Source organism: Prionailurus viverrinus, chromosome A1, assembly GCF_022837055.1.
Source record: "Prionailurus viverrinus isolate Anna chromosome A1, UM_Priviv_1.0, whole genome shotgun sequence".
NCBI lineage: Eukaryota > Metazoa > Chordata > Mammalia > Carnivora > Felidae > Prionailurus > Prionailurus viverrinus.
Genome location: NC_062561.1, coordinates 122,165,083 through 122,186,281, shown reverse-complemented (window position 1 = coordinate 122,186,281; position 21,199 = coordinate 122,165,083). Strand labels below are relative to the sequence as shown.

The window sequence follows — 21,199 nt, the reverse complement described above, 5'->3', positions numbered from 1 at the left end:
GAGTTGTGTCTGAGAAGTTTTTAGGAATAGTGTTAATAACACAGATTTTTCCTGTTACTAGTACAATTTCTTTTCCTGTAAATTTGAACATATTTTGGAATGAGGAAAATGGGTGGTATAAATTAAAAAACAGCTTTTAGCCCTTAAGACTGTTACCATATTTAGCCTTCACCCACATGACTGTAAGTTCCATAAAAGCAGTTTCTCTTTGAATAAAGCGGGCCGGTGGGAAGTGTGTGGAATTGAGAAGTGTAGTCTTTAGCTTAGTTTTGAGAGTATGGGTTCAGTATTGTTGAATGTTTGGATTTTTTTTAAGAGAAACTAGATGTATGTTTTTCATACAGTTTGTCTTCCTAATCATTGTTTTTTTTTTTTTTTAAGTTTATTTATTTATTTTTATTTGGAGAGAGAGCTAGAGAGCAAGTTGGCAAGGGGCAGAGAGAGAGGGAGACAGAATCCCAAGCAGGCTCTGTGCTTTCAGCGCAGAGCCCTATGTGGGGCTTGAACTCACTGTGAGGTCATGACCTGAGCCGAAGTCAAGAGTCGGATGCTCAACCAACTTAGCCACTCAGGTGCCCTGCTAATCATTGTTTTAAATGGATATACAGTATTTTATTTTGTTTATATCTCATATTTTGTTAAATGCTTTTTCTATCATTTAAATTTTAGCTGTTTCCAGGTTTTGCTGTTGTAGTTAACACAGCAATGGGTAGACTTCTCAAAGAAAAAATGTTTTTTTCTTTTGAGGTAAATTCCTAGGACTGGCTGGATCTAAGTTGTGTGAATGTTTTTGTGTCTCGCTATGATTCTTATATCGTTTCCCTCAAGGAGTACAGTGCCACCAGCAATGTATTAGTGTGTTAATTTCCTCACCACCTTATGACATCACGTTTGGGAATTAAAATTATTTACAGCTATTTTTAGTCTAGTGTGTATAAAAGAATGAGTTTGTTTTACTTCATGTATTTTTGAATGTTAGCTTCTCAGGGCTTAAAAATATTAACACTTTTAAATTTGAGTGAGTAAAATAAGTTTTTTCACCTTTTATGCTGATCTTTTTGTTGCACAGGAAATGCTTGGTGTGTCGCTTTTTGCACCTTTAACATCTTATAAGGTGATCTATGTTCTTCCAATGCTCACCATTAAGGAGGATAAAGGTAAAGAGTTTCTTTCTTTCTTTCTAGAAATACTTTGGTGATTGCATTCTGTTGTATTAATTAATTCCATACTTTCTTGTATAAGGCACTGGTGTGGTCACAAGTGTTCCTTCTGACTCCCCTGATGATTTTGCTGCCCTCAGAGATTTGAAGAAAAAGCAAGTGAGTATCTGAGTTTCATGTTGTTATTAATTCTTTATCATCTCATTATGTACCATTGAACCAACTATGAAATGAAAAAGCTATCATATCTTGGAACTGTTATCTCCTTGTTTCTATATGTGTATATATTTGAAACATAATATTTCACAGAATTTTTAAGACTTCTAGAGTTTAGGTTTACAATAACTTGGAGAAGAAGGTAGAGAGATTCCCCTTGTTCCCACACATGCACAGCCTCCCCCATTATCAACATCCCCCACCAGAGTGGTGCATTTCTTACCATGGATCAACCTACATTGATGCATTATAATTCCCCAAAGTTCATAGTTTACCTTAGGGTTCACTCTTGGTGGTGTATATTTGGGTTTGGACAACTGTATAATGACATAGATTCATCATTATTATATCATATAGAGTATTTTCGCTGCCCTAAAAGTCCTGTGTGCTCTTTTTTGTTCATCTCTCTCCCCTGTGACCATGCTGTCAGTGCAGAGCCCCATGTGGGCTCGATCTCACAAACCATGAGATCATGACCTGAGCTGAAATCAAGAGTCAGATGCTTAACTGACTGAGCCACCTCGGTGCCCAATGTCTTTTAATTCTTGGTATTGTCTGTTGCAGAGCAGCTTTTAACTTTAATGAAGTTTGATTGTTATTTCTTTCACAGATTAGGTCTTTGATGTTGTATCTAAAAAGGCACCACCATACCCATGGTCATTTAAGTTTTCACCTACGTTAGCTTCTAGGAATTTTATAATTTTATGTTTTACATCTAGGTCTGTGATCCATTTTGAGTTAATTTTTATGACAGTGTAAGCTCTATGTCTAGATTCATTTTTTTTTTTTTTTTTGCACCTCGGTGTCTAGTTATTCCAGTAACATTTGTTGAAAAGACTATCTTTGAATTATTGTATTGCCTTTGCTCCTTTGTCAGAGATCAGTTGACTCTTTATGGGCTCACTATTTTGGTGCACTGAACTATTTGTCTCTTCTTTCCAGCACTACACTGTCTTGATTACTGTAACTTTATAATAAGTCTTGAAGTCAGATAGTGTCCGTTCTCCAATTTTTTTTTTTTTTTAGTACTGAGTTCACTATTCTGGGTCTCTGTATAAAGCTTTGTGATCAATTTGTTGGTATTCATAAAATAACTTGTTGGGATTTTCATTGAGATTGTGCTGAATCTGTAGGTTAAATTGGAATTGGTAAGAATTGACATCTTGGCAATACTGAATCTTTCAGTCCATGAACATGAAGTATCTCTCCATTTATTTAGTTCTTTGATTCTCTTCATAGAGTTTGTAGTTTTCCTCACGTAGATCTTATGTATATTTTGTTACTTTTGTACCTAAGTATTTGATTTTGGAGGGGATGCTACTATCAGTGGTACTGTGTTTTTAGTTTTGAATTCCACTTGTTCATTTTTAGTATATTGGAGTGCAATTAACTTTTTTTTTTTTAAGTTTATTTACTTATTTTGAGCGAGGGGGAGAGAGAGAGAGAGAGAGAGAGAGAGAGAGAGAATGTGAGTGGGGGAGGGGCAGAGAGAGCAAGGGACCGAGAGAGACTCCTAAGCAGGCTCTGTGCTGTCAGTGCAGAGCTTGATGTGGGGCTCAGGCTCACAGACTTCGAGACCATGAACTGAGCTCAAATCGAGAGTTGGTTTTAATTGACTCAGTCATCTGAGGTACCCCTGGAATGTGATGAACTTTTGTATATTAACCTTGTATCCTGCAACTTTGTTACAATTGCCTATTAGTTCCAGGAGTTTTTTTCCCTTCATTCTTTTGGATTTTCCTACGCAGATGATCATTCCATCTATGAACAAAGACAGTTTTATGCCTTCCTTCCCAATCTGTATACCTTTTATTTTATTTTCTTCCCTTATTGCATTAGCAAGGGCATTCAGAACGATATTGAAAAGAAGTGATGAGAGGAACATCCTTGCTTCATACCTGATCTTAGTGGGAAAACTTTGAATTTCTCATCCTTAAGTGTGATATTAGCTATGGGTTTTTTGTAGATAGTCTATCAAGTTTTAGAAGGTCTGCATCTATTCCAGTTTACTAGGATTCTTTATCAGGAATGGGTGTTGGATTTTTTTCAAATGCTTTTCTTGCATCTCTTAATAGGATCATGTGATTTTTCTTTTTAATGTTTTGCTGGATTCTATAAAACTTTAGAAAACGTTGTAATATTCATATTCACATTTTCATTGCAACCTAGAATATGAACCTCATTTTCAGTGGTGTGTGTGTGTGTGTGTGTGTGTGTGTGTGTGTGTGTGTGAATTTTTGCTTTTGGCTTGCTGTTTCTTTTTAATTTTTTAAAATGTTTTTATTTTTTTTTTTGAGAGAGAGACAGAGCATGAGTGGGGGAAGGGCAGAGAGAGAGGGACACACAGAATCTGAAGCACAGATTGTCAGTCTGTTCTGTCAGGCAGCACAGAGCCCTACGCGGGGCTCAAGCTCACAGACCATGAGATCATGACCTGAGCCGAAGTTGGACGCTTAACTGACTGAGCCACCCAAGCACCCCATTTGGCTTACTATTTCATCATTTAAGCAATTCACTGTAATTTTTTTTTTTAAATTTTTTTTTTTCAACGTTTATTTATTTTTGGGACAGAGAGAGACAGAGCATGAACGGGGGAGGGGCAGAGAGAGAGGGAGACACAGTATCGGAAACAGGCTCCAGGCTCTGAGCCATCAGCCCAGAGCCTGACGTGGGGCTCGAACTCCGGGACCGCGAGATCGTGACCTGGCTGAAGTCGGACGCTTAACCGACTGCGCCACCCAGGCGCCCCATAATTCACTGTAATTTAAACTGTTGAGTTTTTTAGTGACATAGATCTCTTCTTGAGATAGTTGGTAAAATTAAAAAAAATTTCCATACGAAAGGGAGAACAAATAGTTTATATTTTAAATTCTATTTGTTTAGGAGAACAAATATTTTTTAAAAAGTTTTGGAGTTTGTTCTCTCAATGATTATGCCAATAAAGTGTTGATCATTAGTGTTAATTTGCAAAATTTTTTGTAGGCCTTACGAGCAAAGTATGGAATTAGAGATGACATGGTCTTGCCATTTGAGCCGGTGAGTACACTGAGGACTCAGAATATTCATACCCATCTCTTTGTCATTGAAAAAAAGAGCTAGCATTTTCCTTGTAACAAAATTAAATAATTAGTGGATATAAAAATAAGAGGGAGTTTGCTTAGAGTTTATTTACTTTAATTTGCTATCTGTTGTGGCACTTAAGAGTGAGAGAAAAACCAAGAGTAAGTATTTTCTTAGCACCTGGCACCTGCAGTTCTGAAACAAACAATGTTTTTAGCATCACCAGTTTTATAGTAGCTTATTTTGCTAGTAGGGCCAATTTCCAAGCTTCTAAAGACAAAATTTTGCCATGTTAGCCATGAATGTTTATGTTTTCATATTAGTGCCTGGTGAAGAAAAAAAAAATTTAGTTACTAGCAAATAACTTTCATGAAGAATCTAGAAGACTTTTTATAAGCCAGAAGTAAGACCATCCTTAGATTTAGTTTTTTATATCGTTTTGCTAGTTTTAGAATTATATGCCAGTACAGGGTTGTGAGCTGGAAAAGGTGTGTTATATAGTGAGGGAGGGACAATTTAGGGGTTGGTGCAGAGAATTTGGGTAGTTCCTGTGGAGGAGAGTGTGAAGACAAATTCACATCTGGATGTTAGTCACAGTGATTACCTAATGTGTGGTGCTCTTGTAATGATATATAAAATCTGAAATGACTTCATTGGACAGCAGAGGCAAATGAATTATGCACCATAGGGCCGTTTTTATGATCATCCAGTGTGAATAAGGTCCTGAAATTGCTGTTCTTTACAGGTGCCAATCATTGAAATCCCAGGTTTTGGAAATCTTTCCGCTGTAACCATTTGTGATGAGTTGAAAGTTCAAAGCCAGAATGACCGAGAAAAACTTGCAGAAGCTAAGGAGAAGTTATATCTAAAAGGGTTTTATGATGGTGTAAGTTATAATTTTTTAGTTTTGCTCTGTGTATTTTTCAATGATTTAGAAGAAAATAGAAAGATTCAATATAGTTTCACCTACATACTGATTTGAGAGATAATATGAGATTGTGTTCTTCTGTTTCCAAATTTATTTAATTTATTTTTTGTTCAATGGCACTTACAGAAATCATATATTTGTGTCCTTTAGGAATGTCTAAGAAATGAGTTTCTTGAGAAGATTATTTAAAGTTAGTTCATGTTATTATGGAGTCAACTTCATACGTTTATTGCATGGACAATACCTGGTCCCTTTTGCTCTTTTAATTGAGGAGTTCATATTTTAAATAAGCAGTTTTTCTCATTTAGTTGTTAATGTCCACTAAATGGCAGGGGAGTGCAACAGACATGTTTGGAACCTCTCTTTTCTCCTTAATTGTGCATGTGTTAATGTGGCTTACACATTTCCATGGAAAGAGGACTAGGCTAGAGAAAGTAAAAATCAAGCCAAGTTGCTAGTGACTTGAGGTTAAAATGAAGATTTTTAAGGCTGTAAATGGGAATTCTTTATTTTTACCTTCACTTTTATTGTTCTGGATAACCAACAATTGGTTATGTGTCTTTTTTTTAAGTGACTTACACATTTTGGGTGGTAACAAAAGTTACCCTTATATAGATAGCACTTAAATGTTAACTTATTTAAATCTCAAAATAACCTCGTGAAGTAGGCACTATCATTCCTGTTTTACAGATGAGGAAATTGAGGCACTAAGACATTAAGTAATTTACCCAAGATCAGCAGATAGGTAGCCAGTGGCAGAACTGGTCTACCTGGGGAGCTTGGCTCCAGGGTTTGTGCTCTTAACCACTTTACTAACATGATCTATAAGTATAATTTTATAGTGGTCAATTAAATTGATATAAAACACTTCAGCATGTTAGAGGATTGGAAGGTCAGAAAACATCTTTCTTTTCCATTTAAGATAGAAACTATTTCAGAGAGAAACAGGAGTCACATAGCTGGAGGTCAAAATATGAGCTGGAAGGGACTGTGTGGATCTGTGACAACAATGGGCAAGCTAATACCTAGCCCTAGGATTAAATTTCCTCACTACATTAAAGGCCGAGTTGAAAAACCAGCCTTCCTATAAGGGCCAGGTTTATCACATGGCCAAGCTAAGGAAAATGCTTGCTGGCAACAGGCAGAATTGGAAACAGAAGTCTAACTGGGGCTGACCTGTGTGAGCTCTGTTCATTTTCCCAAAGACTTCAGGAATGAACTGAGTGAGCCTATTGAAATTCTCTCCCCATGGAAATCTGAGAAGTGGGAAGGTAATGAGGGATCCTTCCTCATCTTGTTCGTGATAGCTATTCTAGTCATGGCAAAAGAAAAACCAAGTGTGTTGTATATATTAATCACCCAAGCTCTGGCAAAATAAAAACTTAAGATTACAAATGTGATAGATTTCACACTAAAAATATCTTAGTTGTGGATGGAAGTAAATTTAGTTAGGGAAAAATTTGGAGGGAACGCAAGGCAAATTTTAATTGTTTTGTCTGTGTTTTGTCCCCCCACTTCTCATCCTTTTAGGTAATGTTGGTGGATGGATTTAAAGGACAGAAGGTCCAAGATGTAAAGAAGACTATTCAGAAAAAGATGATTGACACTGTATGTGATAGGCCATCCTCTGAAGGCTGTTTTAGGAGAAAACCCTTTTTTTAAATTTATTTATTTATTTATTTATTTATTTATTTATTTATTTATTTATTTAATTTATTTATTTATTTATTTACATTTATTTATTTTTGAGAGACAGAGTGAGACAGAACGTGAACTGAGGAGGGGCAGAGAGAGAAGGAGACACAGAGTCTGAAGTAGGCCCCAGGCTCTGAGCAAGCGTTCAGCACAGAGCCCAATGCGGGACTCAGACCCACAAACCGTGAGATCATGACGTGAGCCGAAGTCGGACACCTAACGGAATGAGCTACCCAGGCATCCCTTTTTTTTTTTTTTTTTTTTAAAGCAGGCTTCATGCGTAGCCCAGAGCCCAAAGCGGGGTTTAAAGTCACAGCCTTGAGATCAAGACCTGATCTGAGATCAAGAGTGCCCCTAAACTAAATTTTGATTTCTGACAGTTATATATGGCTTAATATTAACCTCCATCTCTCAGATCTCTAATGTAAATGCTCATAGAGTAATTTTAAAATTTTGATTTTTAGTTTTAGACATTAGCCATTGACTTTCTACCTTGGAAAATCAACATTTAACTCTTTCTTCTACCTTGTGTCTTTCTTTCTGACCTCACCACATTTGTGTGCCCTTCTCTACCTCCCATCTTTTTAGTATAGGTACATTATAACTTATATGAGAGCAGTAATTGCGTACATTAAAAAAAATATTTCTTTTCATATGTTAATGTGGGATTTCCATGTTCAATTTGCTAATCTCTTTTTTTAAAGTCTTTTAATTTATTTTTGAGAGAGAGAGAGAGAGAGCTAGCGCAAGTGGGAGAGGGGCAGAGAGAGAGAATACCAGGCAGGCTCTGCACTGTCAGTACAGAGTCCAATATGGGGCTCAAGCTCACAAACCATGAGATCACGACCTGAACCAAAGGCAAGTGAGCCACCAGGTGCCCCCATTGTATACATTTTTGAGACACCACTGATGTACAGTGAGAACTTTTCTTCCTCAGCTTTTGTTTTTCCCTGGTGTTAATAATTGTCCTTCTTGTTTTTTAATTCCTTTTTTAAATTCCTTACTTTAAATACAATGCTCTGTTCCCAAACTCTGTCCCAACTCTTTATTTCTTCTTTCACTACTTTAACACGTCAGTATGCTGTTGGTTCCTTCTTGGAGAAAGCTCTTCCCCCGCCTTCTGGCCTGTTTTAGTCTGGACTGGTTACTTACTGTCCTAGTGCACAAATATCATCTGGGATCTTCTTCCATTACTAAGAATTTTCTTTGCTTCTCTTGAGTTGGATCTCATGTTTCCTTTATCCCGTGGCCGCTGCTTAATTATTCCCTCTCTCATTTGGGTTAAACTCTTACTCTAGTAGCTTTCCTGAAAAAGGGTACCTGGAAGGTAAATTTTTGTAAGCTTCCATGTGTGAAGTATCTTGTCTGTCTTCATACTTGGTTGCCTGGGGACAGAATTCTAGATTGAAAGTAGTTTTGCCTTAGAATTTCATGGACATTACCCATGGTGCTCTGGTTCAGAATGCTGTTGTGAAGTCTGAAACCATTTTGGTAATAACTCATTTTTTTATAAATGTCCTGTTTTTCCCCCTCTCCTTCTCTTTGTATAGAATCTTGTCTTTCTTCCTGATGTTATGGAATTTCGTGATTTACTGTGGTGTAGGTCAATTTTCTTTCATTTTTCTGAGTGCTTAGTGGGCTCCTTCAGCCTGAAGACTTAGGTGCTTTAATTTTGGGAAAATTTCTTGACTTTTTCTTTGATTGTTTCATCTCTTCCTTTCCTTATTTTTGCTTCCTGAATTCTTACTCAATTATGGGTTCTCTTAGACTCTGGAAGTCTTTTTCTTTCTGGGAGAGTCCCTCAACTTTTTCTTCCTGAGATTTTGTTTGTTTATTGTGCGTTTTGCTATTTGTGTGTATGTGTAAAAAAATTATGTTTGGTATGGAAAATTTCAAATTAAAAAAGTGGAGAGTAGTGTGTTGAATTCCTGTATACTTATTATCCAGCTTCATCGTTACCAATGCAGGGCCTTTTTTTTTTTTTTTTCAATATATGAAGTTTATTGTCAAATTGGTTTCCATACAACACTCAGTGCTCATCCCAAAAGGTGCCCTCCTCAATACCCATCACCCACCCTCCCCTCCCTCCCACCCCCCATCAACCCCCAGTTTGTTCTTAGTTTTTAAGAGTCTCCTATGCTTTGGCTCTCTCCCACTCTAACTTCTTTTTTTTTTTCCCCCCCCTCCCCCTCCCCCTTGGGATTCTGTTAAGTTTCTCAGGATCCACGTAAGAGTGAAAACATATGGTATCTGTCTTTCTCTGTATGGCTTATTTCACTTAGCATAACACTCTCCACTTCCATCCACGTTGCTACAAAGGGCCATATTTCATTCTTTCTCATTGCCACGTAGTACTCCATTGTGTATATAAACCACAATTTCTTTATCCATTCATCGGTTGATGGACATTTAGGCTCTTTCCATAATTTGGCTATTGTTGAGAATGCTGCTATAAACATTGGGGTACAAGTGCCCCTATGCATCAGTACTCCTGTATCCCTTGGGTAAATTCCTAGCAGTGCTATTGCTCGGTCATAGGGTAGGTCTATTTTTAATTTTTTGAGGAAGCTCCACACTGTTTTCCAGAGTGGCTGCACCAATTTGCATTCCCACCAACAGTGCAAGAGGGTTCCCGTTTCTCCACATCCTCTCCAGCATCTATAGTCTCCTGATTTGTTCATTTTGGCCACTCTGACTGGCGTGAGGTGATATCTGAGTGTGGTTTTGATTTGTATTTCCCTGATGAGAAGCAACGTTGAGCATCTTTTCATGTGCCTGTTGGCCATCCGGATGTCTTCTTTAGAGAAGTGTCTATTCATGTTTTCTGCCCATTTCTTCACTGGGTTATTTGTTTTTCGGGTATGGAGTTTGGTGAGCTCTTTATAGATTTTGGATACTAGCCCTTTGTCCGATATGTCATTTGCAAATATCTTTTCCCATTCTGTTGGTTGCCTTTTAGTTTTGTTGGTTGTTTCTTTTGCTGTGCAGAAGCTTTTGATCTCATAAGGTCCCAGTAGTTCATTTTTGCTTTTAATTCCCTTGCCTTTGGGGATGTGTCGAGTAAGACGTTGCTACGGCTGAGGTCAGAGAGGTCTTTTCCTGCTTTCTCCTCTAAGGTTTTGATGGTTTCCTGTCTCACATTCAGGTCCTTTATCCATTTTGAGTTTATTTTTGTTAATGGTGTGAGAAAGTGGTCTAGTTTCAATCTTCTGCATGTTGCTGTCCAGTTCTCCCAGCACCATTTGTTAAAGAGACTTTTTTCCATCAATGCAGGGCCTTTTTTATAGGATGCTATGTTTCATGAATGTGAAATCTTAATCTTTTATTTCTCTGAGGAAGATTGTTGATATTTAAGAGTAGGTACAGAAAGATGATTGGAACCTTTTTGGATGTGAGTAGGGCTTCACTGGGGGAGATCTAGAAGGGCTTTTTGGGTCTTGGGGAAGCCTTTATATTAGCCCTGATGTCAATTAGTTAGAGCTTCTTGGATTTATTAGCTTCCTCCTAGAAGATTCTTCCACTTTCTAGCTTGAGAAGTCTAAGCTAACTGGGAGCTGAAAAAATTGCTAGGGGGAATACCAAAACCCATTGTGCTGACTTTCCACTGAATCTGTCTCTTCCCACTGTGATACCCATATCCTTAACTCTGTCTTTGGTTGAGTGACTCTTGTATCCTCTCCAGAGCATAAACCTTCATTGTTCTGCTGGCATAGGGAGGGGCATTTGCCTGTCTTCATAGTATGGGATTAGGGTATCTGGGGTTCTGACCTCTTCTTTAGAAACTTCAGTTAGTCCTCTTCAGCAGAGTTCAATGTCTGTTTTTAATTTCCCTTCTTTATACCAAAGTCCTAGCTATTTAAGTTCAGTATGAAGAATTGCATTAAAAACAAAGAACAATGAATCATTTTATGAATAATTATGTTGGATTTTATCTTAAAAAATAGCCTGACAAGTGTGGGACCATAATACATTAAGAGGTATTTATATTTGGTAAACAGTTACATTCATGGTTAGTTTTCTAGTGGACGTTTTTCATGGCACTATAAATCTTTAGCAACAATGTTTTTCATGTTTAGTTTTTGTGCATCTAGTTTTTTAAAAGCAGTGGTTCTATGTGTTTAATTTCATATTTTCTTTATATTCTTTTTTTAAATTTTTTTAGAGAGATCGAGCATGAGCAGGGAGAGAGGCAGAGAGAAGAGAGAGAGAGAATCCCAAGCAGGGTCTGCGCTGACAATGCTCACATCTCCCCCTCTTTATATTCTTACTATAACAAGGATAGGGACGCCTGGGTAGCTCAGTCAGTTAAGCTTTAGACTCTTGATTTCAGTGCAGGTCATGATCTCTTGGTTTAAGAGTTCAAGTCCTGAGTCGGGCTCCATGCTTATAGTTCGGAGCCTGCTTGGTATTCTCTCTCTCCCTTTCTCACTGCCCATCCCCTCCTTGCTCTCTCTCTCTCTCTCTCTCTCTCTCAATAAATAAATAAACTTAAAACAAAAATAATAAGGGTAGCTTCCATAGGCATTCTAACCTTCAAACCATAGAATTAGAAAGTACTGAACATCATTCATGTTCCACTGACAAGGAATAATTGATACCTAGGAAAGATGATCCATTTGACAGAGATACACACCTTTTCAAAAGCAAATGATGTATAGAAAGAATGGCAGGGGCGTCTGGGTGGCTCAGTTGGTTAAGTGGCTGACTTCAGCTCAGGTCATGATCTCACGGGTCATGATCTCACGGTTTGTGAGTTCGAGCCCCGCGTCGGTCTCTGTGCTGACAGCTTGGAGCCTGGAGCCTGCTTTGGATTCTGTGTCTCCCTCTCCCTCTGTTCCTCCCCTGCTTGCACTCTGTCTCTCTCTCAAAAATAAATAAAGATTAAAAAAAATTAAAAAAAAAAAAAGAGAATGGCAGATAACTTATACCGGGAAGACATACTGAAGATGTGGGGTGGTGTAACATTTTTTATTGGTGGTGTAACATTTTTTTTTAAAGTTTTTTTATTGTCCCTGAGGAATAGAGATTGACTTGACATAATGTCTGATATATTTTTATTTGCTTTCATGTAGGGAGATGCCTTTATTTACATGGAGCCAGAAAAACAAGTTATGTCCAGGTCTTCAGATGAATGTGTCGTGGCCTTGTGTGACCAGTGGTTAGTCTCTCGTACAGCAAGATATTTCCTTCAGTCATTTTACTTATCCTTTTGAATTTTACGTTTTTTTTAAATCAATCTGTCTACTACCAGGTACTTGGATTATGGAGAAGAGAACTGGAAACAACAGACATCCCAGTGCTTGAAGAACCTGGAAACGTAAGAAGGGAAAAAAGTGATGAGGGAAGGGAAAGGAGATCAGAAACATGGAAGACAGTGAGGATGAAGAGAGACACTGTACCTTTTACTCTCTCCAGATTCTGTGAGGAGACCAGGAGGAATTTTGAAGCTACCCTAGGTTGGCTACAAGAGCATGCCTGCTCGAGAACTTATGGTTTAGGTAAGCATGCTTCAAATTCTTCTGTTTGAATGACTTGGCCAGTTACCTGGCAAATTAACCCTTTTACTTTTTCTCTGTCTCTCCTAGTATTTTTCTGAATTGAGAGGTTTTGGTTTGAGGGTGAGGGAAACTGGGATGTGGTGCCCTACCGTCTATCTACCTACTGGTAGAGTATGACCTCTCAAATCCACATAGCTTTATGGATTTTTTTTAATAGAAACTTTGTAGTGCTTCAACCATTTTGCCTTTTTAAAAAATGTTTATTTTCAAGCAGGGAGGAGGGGGGCAGAGAGGGAGGGAGGGAGAGAATCCCAAGCAGGCTCTGCACGGTCAGCATGGAGCCGGATGCGAGGTTCTATCTCACGACCTGTGAGATCACGACCCGAGCCGAGATCAAGAGCCGGACACTCAACTGACTGAGCCATCCCAGTGCCCTCATTTTGCTTTATATTTACTAGTTCATTTTGTTAATTATTTAAGCAAATTTAAGACCTTCTTAAATAAGTAGCTTTGTAAATGCTATAGACCTTGAAGATATGGATTCTCCAGATGAAATATCTCTTTTAAGTTCCTCAGGAATTAGTTTTCTTCTTTTTATCTTGCAGGTACTCGTCTGCCATGGGATGAGCAGTGGCTGATTGAATCGCTGTCTGATTCCACTATTTACATGGCATTTTACACAGTGGCACACCTGCTGCAGGGGGGTAACTTGCGAGGACAGGCAGAATCTCCGCTGGGCATCAGGTTGGTGAATGGATGCGGCAAAGAAATGTAGTTTATTAGCAGGAGGTGTGATCTTTTGATTTATACATTGAAAGTTCCTTTTTTAAAATTATTTTATTATTTTATTTATTTTTTAAAACTTTTTATAATGTTTATTTTTGAGAGAGAGAGAGAGAGACAGAGCTTGAGACTGGGAGGGCAGAGAGGGAGACACAGAATCTGAAGCAGGCTGCAGGGTCTGAGCTGTCAGCACAGAGCCCAACGCAGGGCTCGAACCCACAAACCATGAGATAATGACCTGAGCCAAAGTCGGACGCTTAACTGACTGAGTCACCCAGGCATCCCTTTATTTTTTAATATTTATTTATTTATTTATTTATTTATTTATTTATTTAATTAATTTTGAGACAGAGAGTATGTGAATGGGACAGGGGCAGAGAAAGAGAGAGAGAGGAAGAGAGAAAATATTCTAAGCAGGCTCTGCATTGTCAGCACAGGGCCTAATGTGGGGCTTGAACTCATGAACCGTGAGATTATGACCTGAGCTGAAGTCACATGCTTAACTGAGTTATTTTTTTATTTTTTAAGTTTATTTATTTTGAGAGAGACAGAGATACTGCAAGTGGGAAAAAGGTAGAGAGGGAGACAGAGAATCCCAAGCAGGCTCTGTGCTGTCATCATGGAGCCTGACCTGGGGCACCATCTCACAAACTGTGAGATCATGACCTGAGCTGAAACCAAGAGTCAGATGCTCAACTGACTGAGCCACCCAGGAGCCACAAAAGTTCCTTTTTTTTTTTTAATAATTAGTTTTCATAAGAATTCATTTAGCAAATTTTGCTAATGATGTTGTTCCTTTTTTGCTGTTGAACTGAGAAAAAGTAATAAATCGTCCCTCTATTATTGTTACTGTTCTTTATTCTTAGGGGAATCTATTGTCATTTGTTATGGTAACTACATTAAGATAAATATCTACTTCATGGTTAGATGAAAATACTGATTCTTTCATGGAAAAATATATATTTTTTTGATGCTGGTTTTTTTTGTTTGTTTGTTTGTTTTTATTTTAATTACAGACCACAACAGATGACCAAAGAGGTTTGGGATTATGTTTTCTTCAAGGAGGCTCCATTTCCTAAGACTCAGATCCCAAAGGAAAAGTTAGATCAATTAAAGCAGGAATTTGAATTCTGGTATCCTGTGGATCTCCGAGTCTCTGGCAAGGATCTTGTTCCAAATCATCTTTCATATTACCTTTATAATCATGTGGCTATGTGGCCAGAACAAAGGTGAGTGCTAAAAAGGATGCAGACTAAACTTATGCCTTGTGGCTTCAAATATTTAAGAAGTTATTGTGCAAGGTATAGTTAGATTTGCCAGTCACTTTCTTTTTCTTCTGTTAAATGTATACTGAAGCATAAAGCACACCTTCTCCTATCTAGTACATCCAGAAATCCTCCTACTTACTTTAGGCTCCCTCTCAGAGAGAGACGGAGACACAGAATCAGAAGCAGACTCCGATTCTGAGCCATCAGCCCAGAGCCCGACGCGGGGCTCGAACTCACGGACCACGAGATCGTGACCTGAACTGAAGTTCGACACTTAACCGACTGAGCCACCCAGGCGCCCCTCTAAGATCTTTTTATAGCCACACTTCGGGCCCTGCCTGTATTTTTTTTTTTAAATTTTTTTTTTTTTTACGTTTATTTATTTTTGAGACAGAGAGAGAGCATGAATGGGGGAGGGGCAGAGAGAGAGGGAGACACAGAATCAGAAGCAGGCTCCAGGCTCTGAGCTATCAGCCCAGAGCCTGACGCAGGGCTTGAACTCACGGACCGGGAGATCGTGACTTGAGCTGAAGTCGGCCGCCCAACCGACTGAGCCACCCAGGCGCCCCCCTGCCTGTATTTTTTAAATAGTTACTACATAGTATTTCAGTGTATGCCTGCATCATAGTTTATGTAACCAGTCCTTCACTTAACGCACACTTTACTTGTTTTTATTTTTTTCGTTATGAACAGCACTCAATAAATATCCTTGTACATTTGTCTTTGCAAATTTTTACAGATCTTTTAGCATTTACCTCAACTTTTTAAGCTTAAACTAGAATGTTTATGTTGTGTTTTCTGTCTTTGAACATTTACCTGTAAAGTGACAAATGGCCTGCTGCTGTGAGAGCAAATGGACATCTCCTCCTCAACTCTGAGAAAGTAAGTAAGGCTTTTGGCCTCTCGAAAGTTTAAAATTCTGCAGAAAACTTTTCAGATACAGGAAGTTGTATTTCTTAAAGAAATAAAGAGTATAAAAATCAGAGTTAGTCTTCCATTTAAAATATATAGGACTACCAGCATAAATTAAGGGAGTAGAGTGAATAGTATTAACTGAGGGGAGGGAGTGGGAAAATTTGTTATGTTATGTTTTGTTATGTTACATTACGATATGTTAGAGAGAAGGAGGGAGAACATGAGCAGGGAAGAGAGGCAGAGGGAGGGAGAGAGAGAGAGAATCTTAAACCCTTAAGCAGGCTCCACGCTCAGCATGGTACCTGATGCGGGGCTGCATTCCATGAGCCAACTGGGATCGTGACCTGAGCCAAAATCAAGAGTTGGGTACTCAACCGACTGAGCCACTCAGGTGCCCCAAAACTTACTTATTTTAACATTTGTGGTTAGAATGACAGAAGGTAACACAAATTTTGACTAGAGGAAAGAGAGATAGATAAGAAACATAAAGATCCTAGCATTGTGACCCTAGAATATCTTTCTCATTAAGTTGAGAAGATCATTTGGTGGGATTTGTTTTATACTATGACCAGCCACTGAATTATAATAATAGAATTTTGGAATTGCCAGGATTCTTAACAGTCATGTAATGTTTCTTCCCAGGCAATGTAATATTTCTGTTTATACTAGTACTGCTTCCAGTATTGTTAAAACTCTTAGTATATATGATTTTTAATAGGCTACGTAAGACTTTATGTCTCATTAATCAATATCTTCAACAGGAGGTTATGCAAACCTCATAACCAAGCCCTTGTTTGCTCCTGTGATGCTTTTGTGCACATTAGAAAGGGGTACCCCTCCTCAACCAAACCTGAAATTAAGTTACTATGTTATTTCTTAGTAATGACAATTGTAGCAAGTTGGATTTGTTACAGTTAGTGAATTTTGCTGCTCCTGTTGGAATATTAATGGTAAAACAGTATTCTTTGCTATAAATATCTGTCATAATGAGAATAGACATAGATTTAAACAAATAATAGATGGTCTGAATTGTAAAATGAAACATCATTTAACCAGTATTCTAATATTGAAAGGGAATAAAAAAGTTCATTTAAAATAATCTCTATATTAGACCGAAAAACAGCTCTTTAATTAGAAACACGGGCTATTGGATGCGTCTGGCTGGCTTAGTCGGTAAAGCATGTGACCCTTAATCTCAGGGTTATGAATTCAATCCTCATATTGGATGTGGAGCCTACTAAAAAAAAAAAAAAAAAAGCATGGGCTATTTATAGATTTTGTTAGATCAACAAGGACTTTTGATTCGTAAATTCATTTTTACTTTGTAAGTCAAAGTGACACTATGTATGTTATATATTTATCTGTATGTATATATGTGTATATATGTATATGAATGTAAATTGTGGTATATCATGACATTCTCTTTGGTGTCAACATTGTTGTACTCTACACTGTACTGAATTTCTTAGAACTAGATACTTTATTGCCATGTAGCATAAAACTGGATAATCACCTCTGTTTGGTATCAGCAAAGTTATGATAAAGATACAACATTCTTAAATAGTAAAGATTGATAGGCTGTGCACAGTGCCTCCTTTGATGTGGTGCCCTCAGGTAGAGCACAGCTTGAACAAACAATTATTGTGACGCCGTTGACAGGAAGTTCCCTAAAAGCCTAACTCTGACTTCATACACTAGTCCTTTCATTTCTGAAGGAGTCTAATTGCTGTAAAGCTCTTCTTTATAAGCAGCTGAAATGAAGTCACTTAGTAACCGGACTTTAGTTTCTATGTCTGGAAAATTAGTGCAAGGTATCTTTTCCATTCCCTCTTTGTAATATTTTTTGTCTGTGTTTATCTGATTGTGGCTAACCCATGTATTTTGATTTGGCTGATTTGGTTTATTTTACTTATATGCTTAATAATGCCTGGTCATTGACTTTTATTTCAGATGTCAAAGTCCACAGGCAACTTCCTCACTTTGACCCAAGCTATCGACAAATTTTCAGCGGATGGTGAGTATGCTTTTTTATTATTGCTATTATATAGGGTCTGATTCTCTTCAGATTATAGAAAACAAGTTAAAATTGTTTCAGTTTTACTGCCTTTTTTTTTTTTTTTTTTGCTTTTACAGTAGTTTAAAACAGTCGTGTTTTCTTTGTGTACAAGCAATGTAATATTTAAAATGTAAGAATTGCTGACATGATCTTTTTAGGAACAGATTTGAACTAAGACTATTAGAGTCTTTTTTAAAAAAGAAACTCACTGTAATTGCTACCCGGCTTGCTTCAATTTCTTATTACTTGAAAGATGAAAGAATTGGTTTGTAGAGATGTTGACTGTAAAGCTTTTCCAAAGTATTTGCTTCGTACTTGATATAAATATGGGTCACTTAAACCTGGGAGCATTCATTTTTTAGAACAGTCTTTTCTCCTTGGCCTCAGTACTGTTCCATTTGATCATTACTTTGTCAAGGGAAGACATGCACTGTGTAACCTGAAGGAACCATTCATTACTTTGGTCATCATGGCACTTGTTTCTTCTCATCATGGCTAGCACAGTTTGAGGCCATACTGATGGGAATGGGAAAGAACTAACCTAATTAACTTAGAGAAACATTGCTTTGACTGGACACTGTAAACCAAAAAGAACTGCACATCAGTACTGTAATTGGTAAGACTATTTCTTGCGTGAGGTATAGGTTAGCAGTGTGTGCTGGGATTGAACAAATAAATCTATTGTAGATGAGAGCTCACTGTCAAAGAAGATGGAAATAATAAAGGGGGAATGCTAGAAGGCAGCCTGTGGTGTTGGATTGGAATTGGCAATATCTAATGGTTTTAATTTTATATATAGATAGATTAATGCAAAAATTAACATTGGTGTGTGCAGTGGGTTAGTGCATGTGCACACATTTCCCTAGCTGTGTGTGCCAAGAAGGCTTATGAGCAGTGACACCCCAGTGGCAGAGGCACACCTGGCATTCAGATCTTGGTTTCTAACTACAGTTTTCCGATAAGTGGAACTGGGGTGCCTAGGAGAAGTGACTGATTTGCAGGCTGGAGTAGGGAAAATAACAAGATGAGCATGGAACACATTGTTCCAGAAAATAAGGAAATGTTTCAATAAGGATGGGGACATTTGAAGGGCACACAGGTACTGAAGACAGAAGGTGGCAGCAGAGTAGGAGGATTCTCACTTGCCTTGTCCCATGAATACAGCTAAATAACTATCAGATCATCTTAAATAGCCCAGAAATCTATATGAAGACTGGCAGAACACACTCTACAACTAAAGATAGAGAAGGGGCCATATTGAAGAAGGTAGGAAGTGTGGAGACATGGTTTGGGAAAGAAACAGATCATGACCACTGTTGGGGAGAGGGAGCTGCAGTCATGGAAAAGGATAAGACACAAACTAGCACACAGGGGAGCACATGGGGAAAACAAATCTCTATAGCAAAGGGCTTGGAAAGCGAGAGAGCCTGAATTTTTGAGTACTTGTATCCAATGGGGCTTAATTAAAGTTTGGAGTTTTAAAGGTCACTGTGCTTGGCTCTGGAATAGCCTGGAGGACATTGGGGCTGTGTTTGGAGAGAAGGCAAGCAAACATCATGCAGACATATGGCAGGGAAACAGTGATCTGAAGAGCACCCGGGACACACAGTGGAGAAGTTAGTTGCTCATCTCATAGCATGTTCCGGAGTGGCAGCATTCACAGAGGGACCCCTCCAGGAACAAAGGAATTGGCAGGTGCCGTTCCCTTCCTCATCCTTCAGCATAAACACAGGGCCGCCAGTAGGAACTAGTGCAGTGCTGATACTTGCCACCTAACTTGCTTACATCAAGCCCCACCACTCTGCATTTTGGTGGAACCACACCTCCTGGTTATGCTTGCCTCAGTCCCAGTGCAGCAGGCCCCCTTCCTCAGAAGACTGGCTCAAACCCCTGCCCACACCATGTCTCTCGAACTGAGAATTTTATGAGGCCTTAGTGCTGGCAGCACCAGGTTTCATTTCACAAGCAGACCAGAGCACACCTAGTTTAAGTGGACCACATTCAGGGACCAAACACTGCCTACAACAGGCAAAGAGAGCATCTGTAGATGACTGGCCTGAAAGATAAAGCAGCCAGGAAAAACAGCAGAACACACGCAGCATACATTGGAGATATTCCTGGGAGCAGCAGGTCCTGGGGAAATGGGGATACTACACAGTAGGACACTATAGGCTTTTCTTCATAAAGGCTTTACCTTCAAGAACAGAGACATTAGCTGACTTTCCTAATGCACAGAAACAGGCACAGAGACTCGGACAAAATGAGAAGACATAATTTGTCCCAAATGAAAGAATAAGACAAGGCCATGACTGGAGATCTAAGCGAAACAGATATAAATAACATGCCTGATTAAGAATTTAAAGTACTGATCATAAGGATACTCACTGGATTTGAGAAAAGAGTAGAGAACATCATTGGGACCATCAACACAGAGATAAGGAATAACAGCAGAGATAACGGGCTCAGTAAACAAAGTGCGAAACACACTCGAAATGAAGAAGGCTGGAAGAAGCAGAGGAATGAAGTAATTACTAGATGACAGAGTAATAGAAAGTAATCAAACTGAACAAAAGAGAGAAAAAAGAATTCTGCAAAGTGAGAGTAAACTTAGGGAACTCAGTGACTCCATCAAACATAGTAACAATCGTATTATAGAGTCCCAGAAGAAGAAGAAGAGAGAAAAGCAGGCAGAGAATGTATTTGAAGACATAATAGCTGAAAACTTACCTAATCTGGAGAAGGAAACAGATAGTCAGATCTAGGAAACACAGAGAACCTCCAACAAAATTAACAAAAGCAGACCCATTCCAAGACATATTGTAGTTAAAATGGCAAAATATAGTGATAAAGAAAAAATATTAAAAGCATCAAGACAAGGGTGGGTCATTTGGTTAAGCGTCCCACTCTTGATTTTGACTCGTGTCCTGATCTCATGGTTTGTGGGTTTGAGCCCTGCATTGGGCTCTGTGCTGATGTGCAGAGCCTGCTTGGGATTCTCTTTCTCCTCTCTCTGCCTTTCCCCTGCTCATGTTCTCTCTCTCTCTCTCTCTCTCTCTCTCTGTCTCAAAAATAAATAAATAAACATTAAAAAACAGCAAGACAAAAGAAGATGGTTACATACAAACCATAAGTTGATCAACAGATTTTTTAGCAGAAACTTTCCAAGCTAGAAAGGAGTGACATGATATATGCAAAGTGCTAAATGGGAAAAACCTGCAGCCAAGAATACTCTGTCCATCAAGGCTATCATTCAGAATGGAAGAATAGATAAAGAGCTAAATAGATAAAAACTAAAGGAGTTCATGACTAGTAAACCAGCCCTGTAAGAAATATTAGAGGACTCTGAGTGGAAAGGAAAGACCAAAAATGACAGTATGGGGGTAGCAAACACAAAAGCAATAAAAAAATGAATATATCTGTAAAAAAAACAGTCAAGGAATTCACAAAATAAAAGGATGTAAAACATCATATACCTAAAACATGGGGAGGGATGGAAGTAAAGAATGGGTTTAAACTTAAATGACCATCAACTTAATATAATACAGACCATGATATGCAGAAGATGGTATGTATAAATCTAATGGTAACCACAAATAGAATACTAATAAATATACAAAGAA

General features: G+C 38.3%; 1 protein-coding gene across 3 annotated transcripts in view; it reads left to right on the top strand.

The window, feature by feature from the left end:
• The window catches only part of LARS1 (leucyl-tRNA synthetase 1), a 79,158-nt gene that overhangs the window by 30,244 nt on the left and 27,715 nt on the right, over nucleotides 1–21,199 (top strand). For all 3 annotated transcript variants that reach the window (XM_047862767.1, XM_047862777.1, XM_047862786.1), the window contains 12 exons: nucleotides 1,070–1,157; nucleotides 1,243–1,319; nucleotides 4,359–4,412; nucleotides 5,182–5,322; nucleotides 6,895–6,972; nucleotides 12,132–12,217; nucleotides 12,311–12,376; nucleotides 12,475–12,557; nucleotides 13,163–13,301; nucleotides 14,357–14,569; nucleotides 15,433–15,490; nucleotides 17,474–17,537. In XM_047862767.1, coding sequence (XP_047718723.1) covers nucleotides 1,070–1,157; nucleotides 1,243–1,319; nucleotides 4,359–4,412; nucleotides 5,182–5,322; nucleotides 6,895–6,972; nucleotides 12,132–12,217; nucleotides 12,311–12,376; nucleotides 12,475–12,557; nucleotides 13,163–13,301; nucleotides 14,357–14,569; nucleotides 15,433–15,490; nucleotides 17,474–17,537 — 1,147 coding nt within the window. The remainder of the gene's footprint in view (nucleotides 1–1,069; nucleotides 1,158–1,242; nucleotides 1,320–4,358; nucleotides 4,413–5,181; nucleotides 5,323–6,894; nucleotides 6,973–12,131; nucleotides 12,218–12,310; nucleotides 12,377–12,474; nucleotides 12,558–13,162; nucleotides 13,302–14,356; nucleotides 14,570–15,432; nucleotides 15,491–17,473; nucleotides 17,538–21,199) is intronic.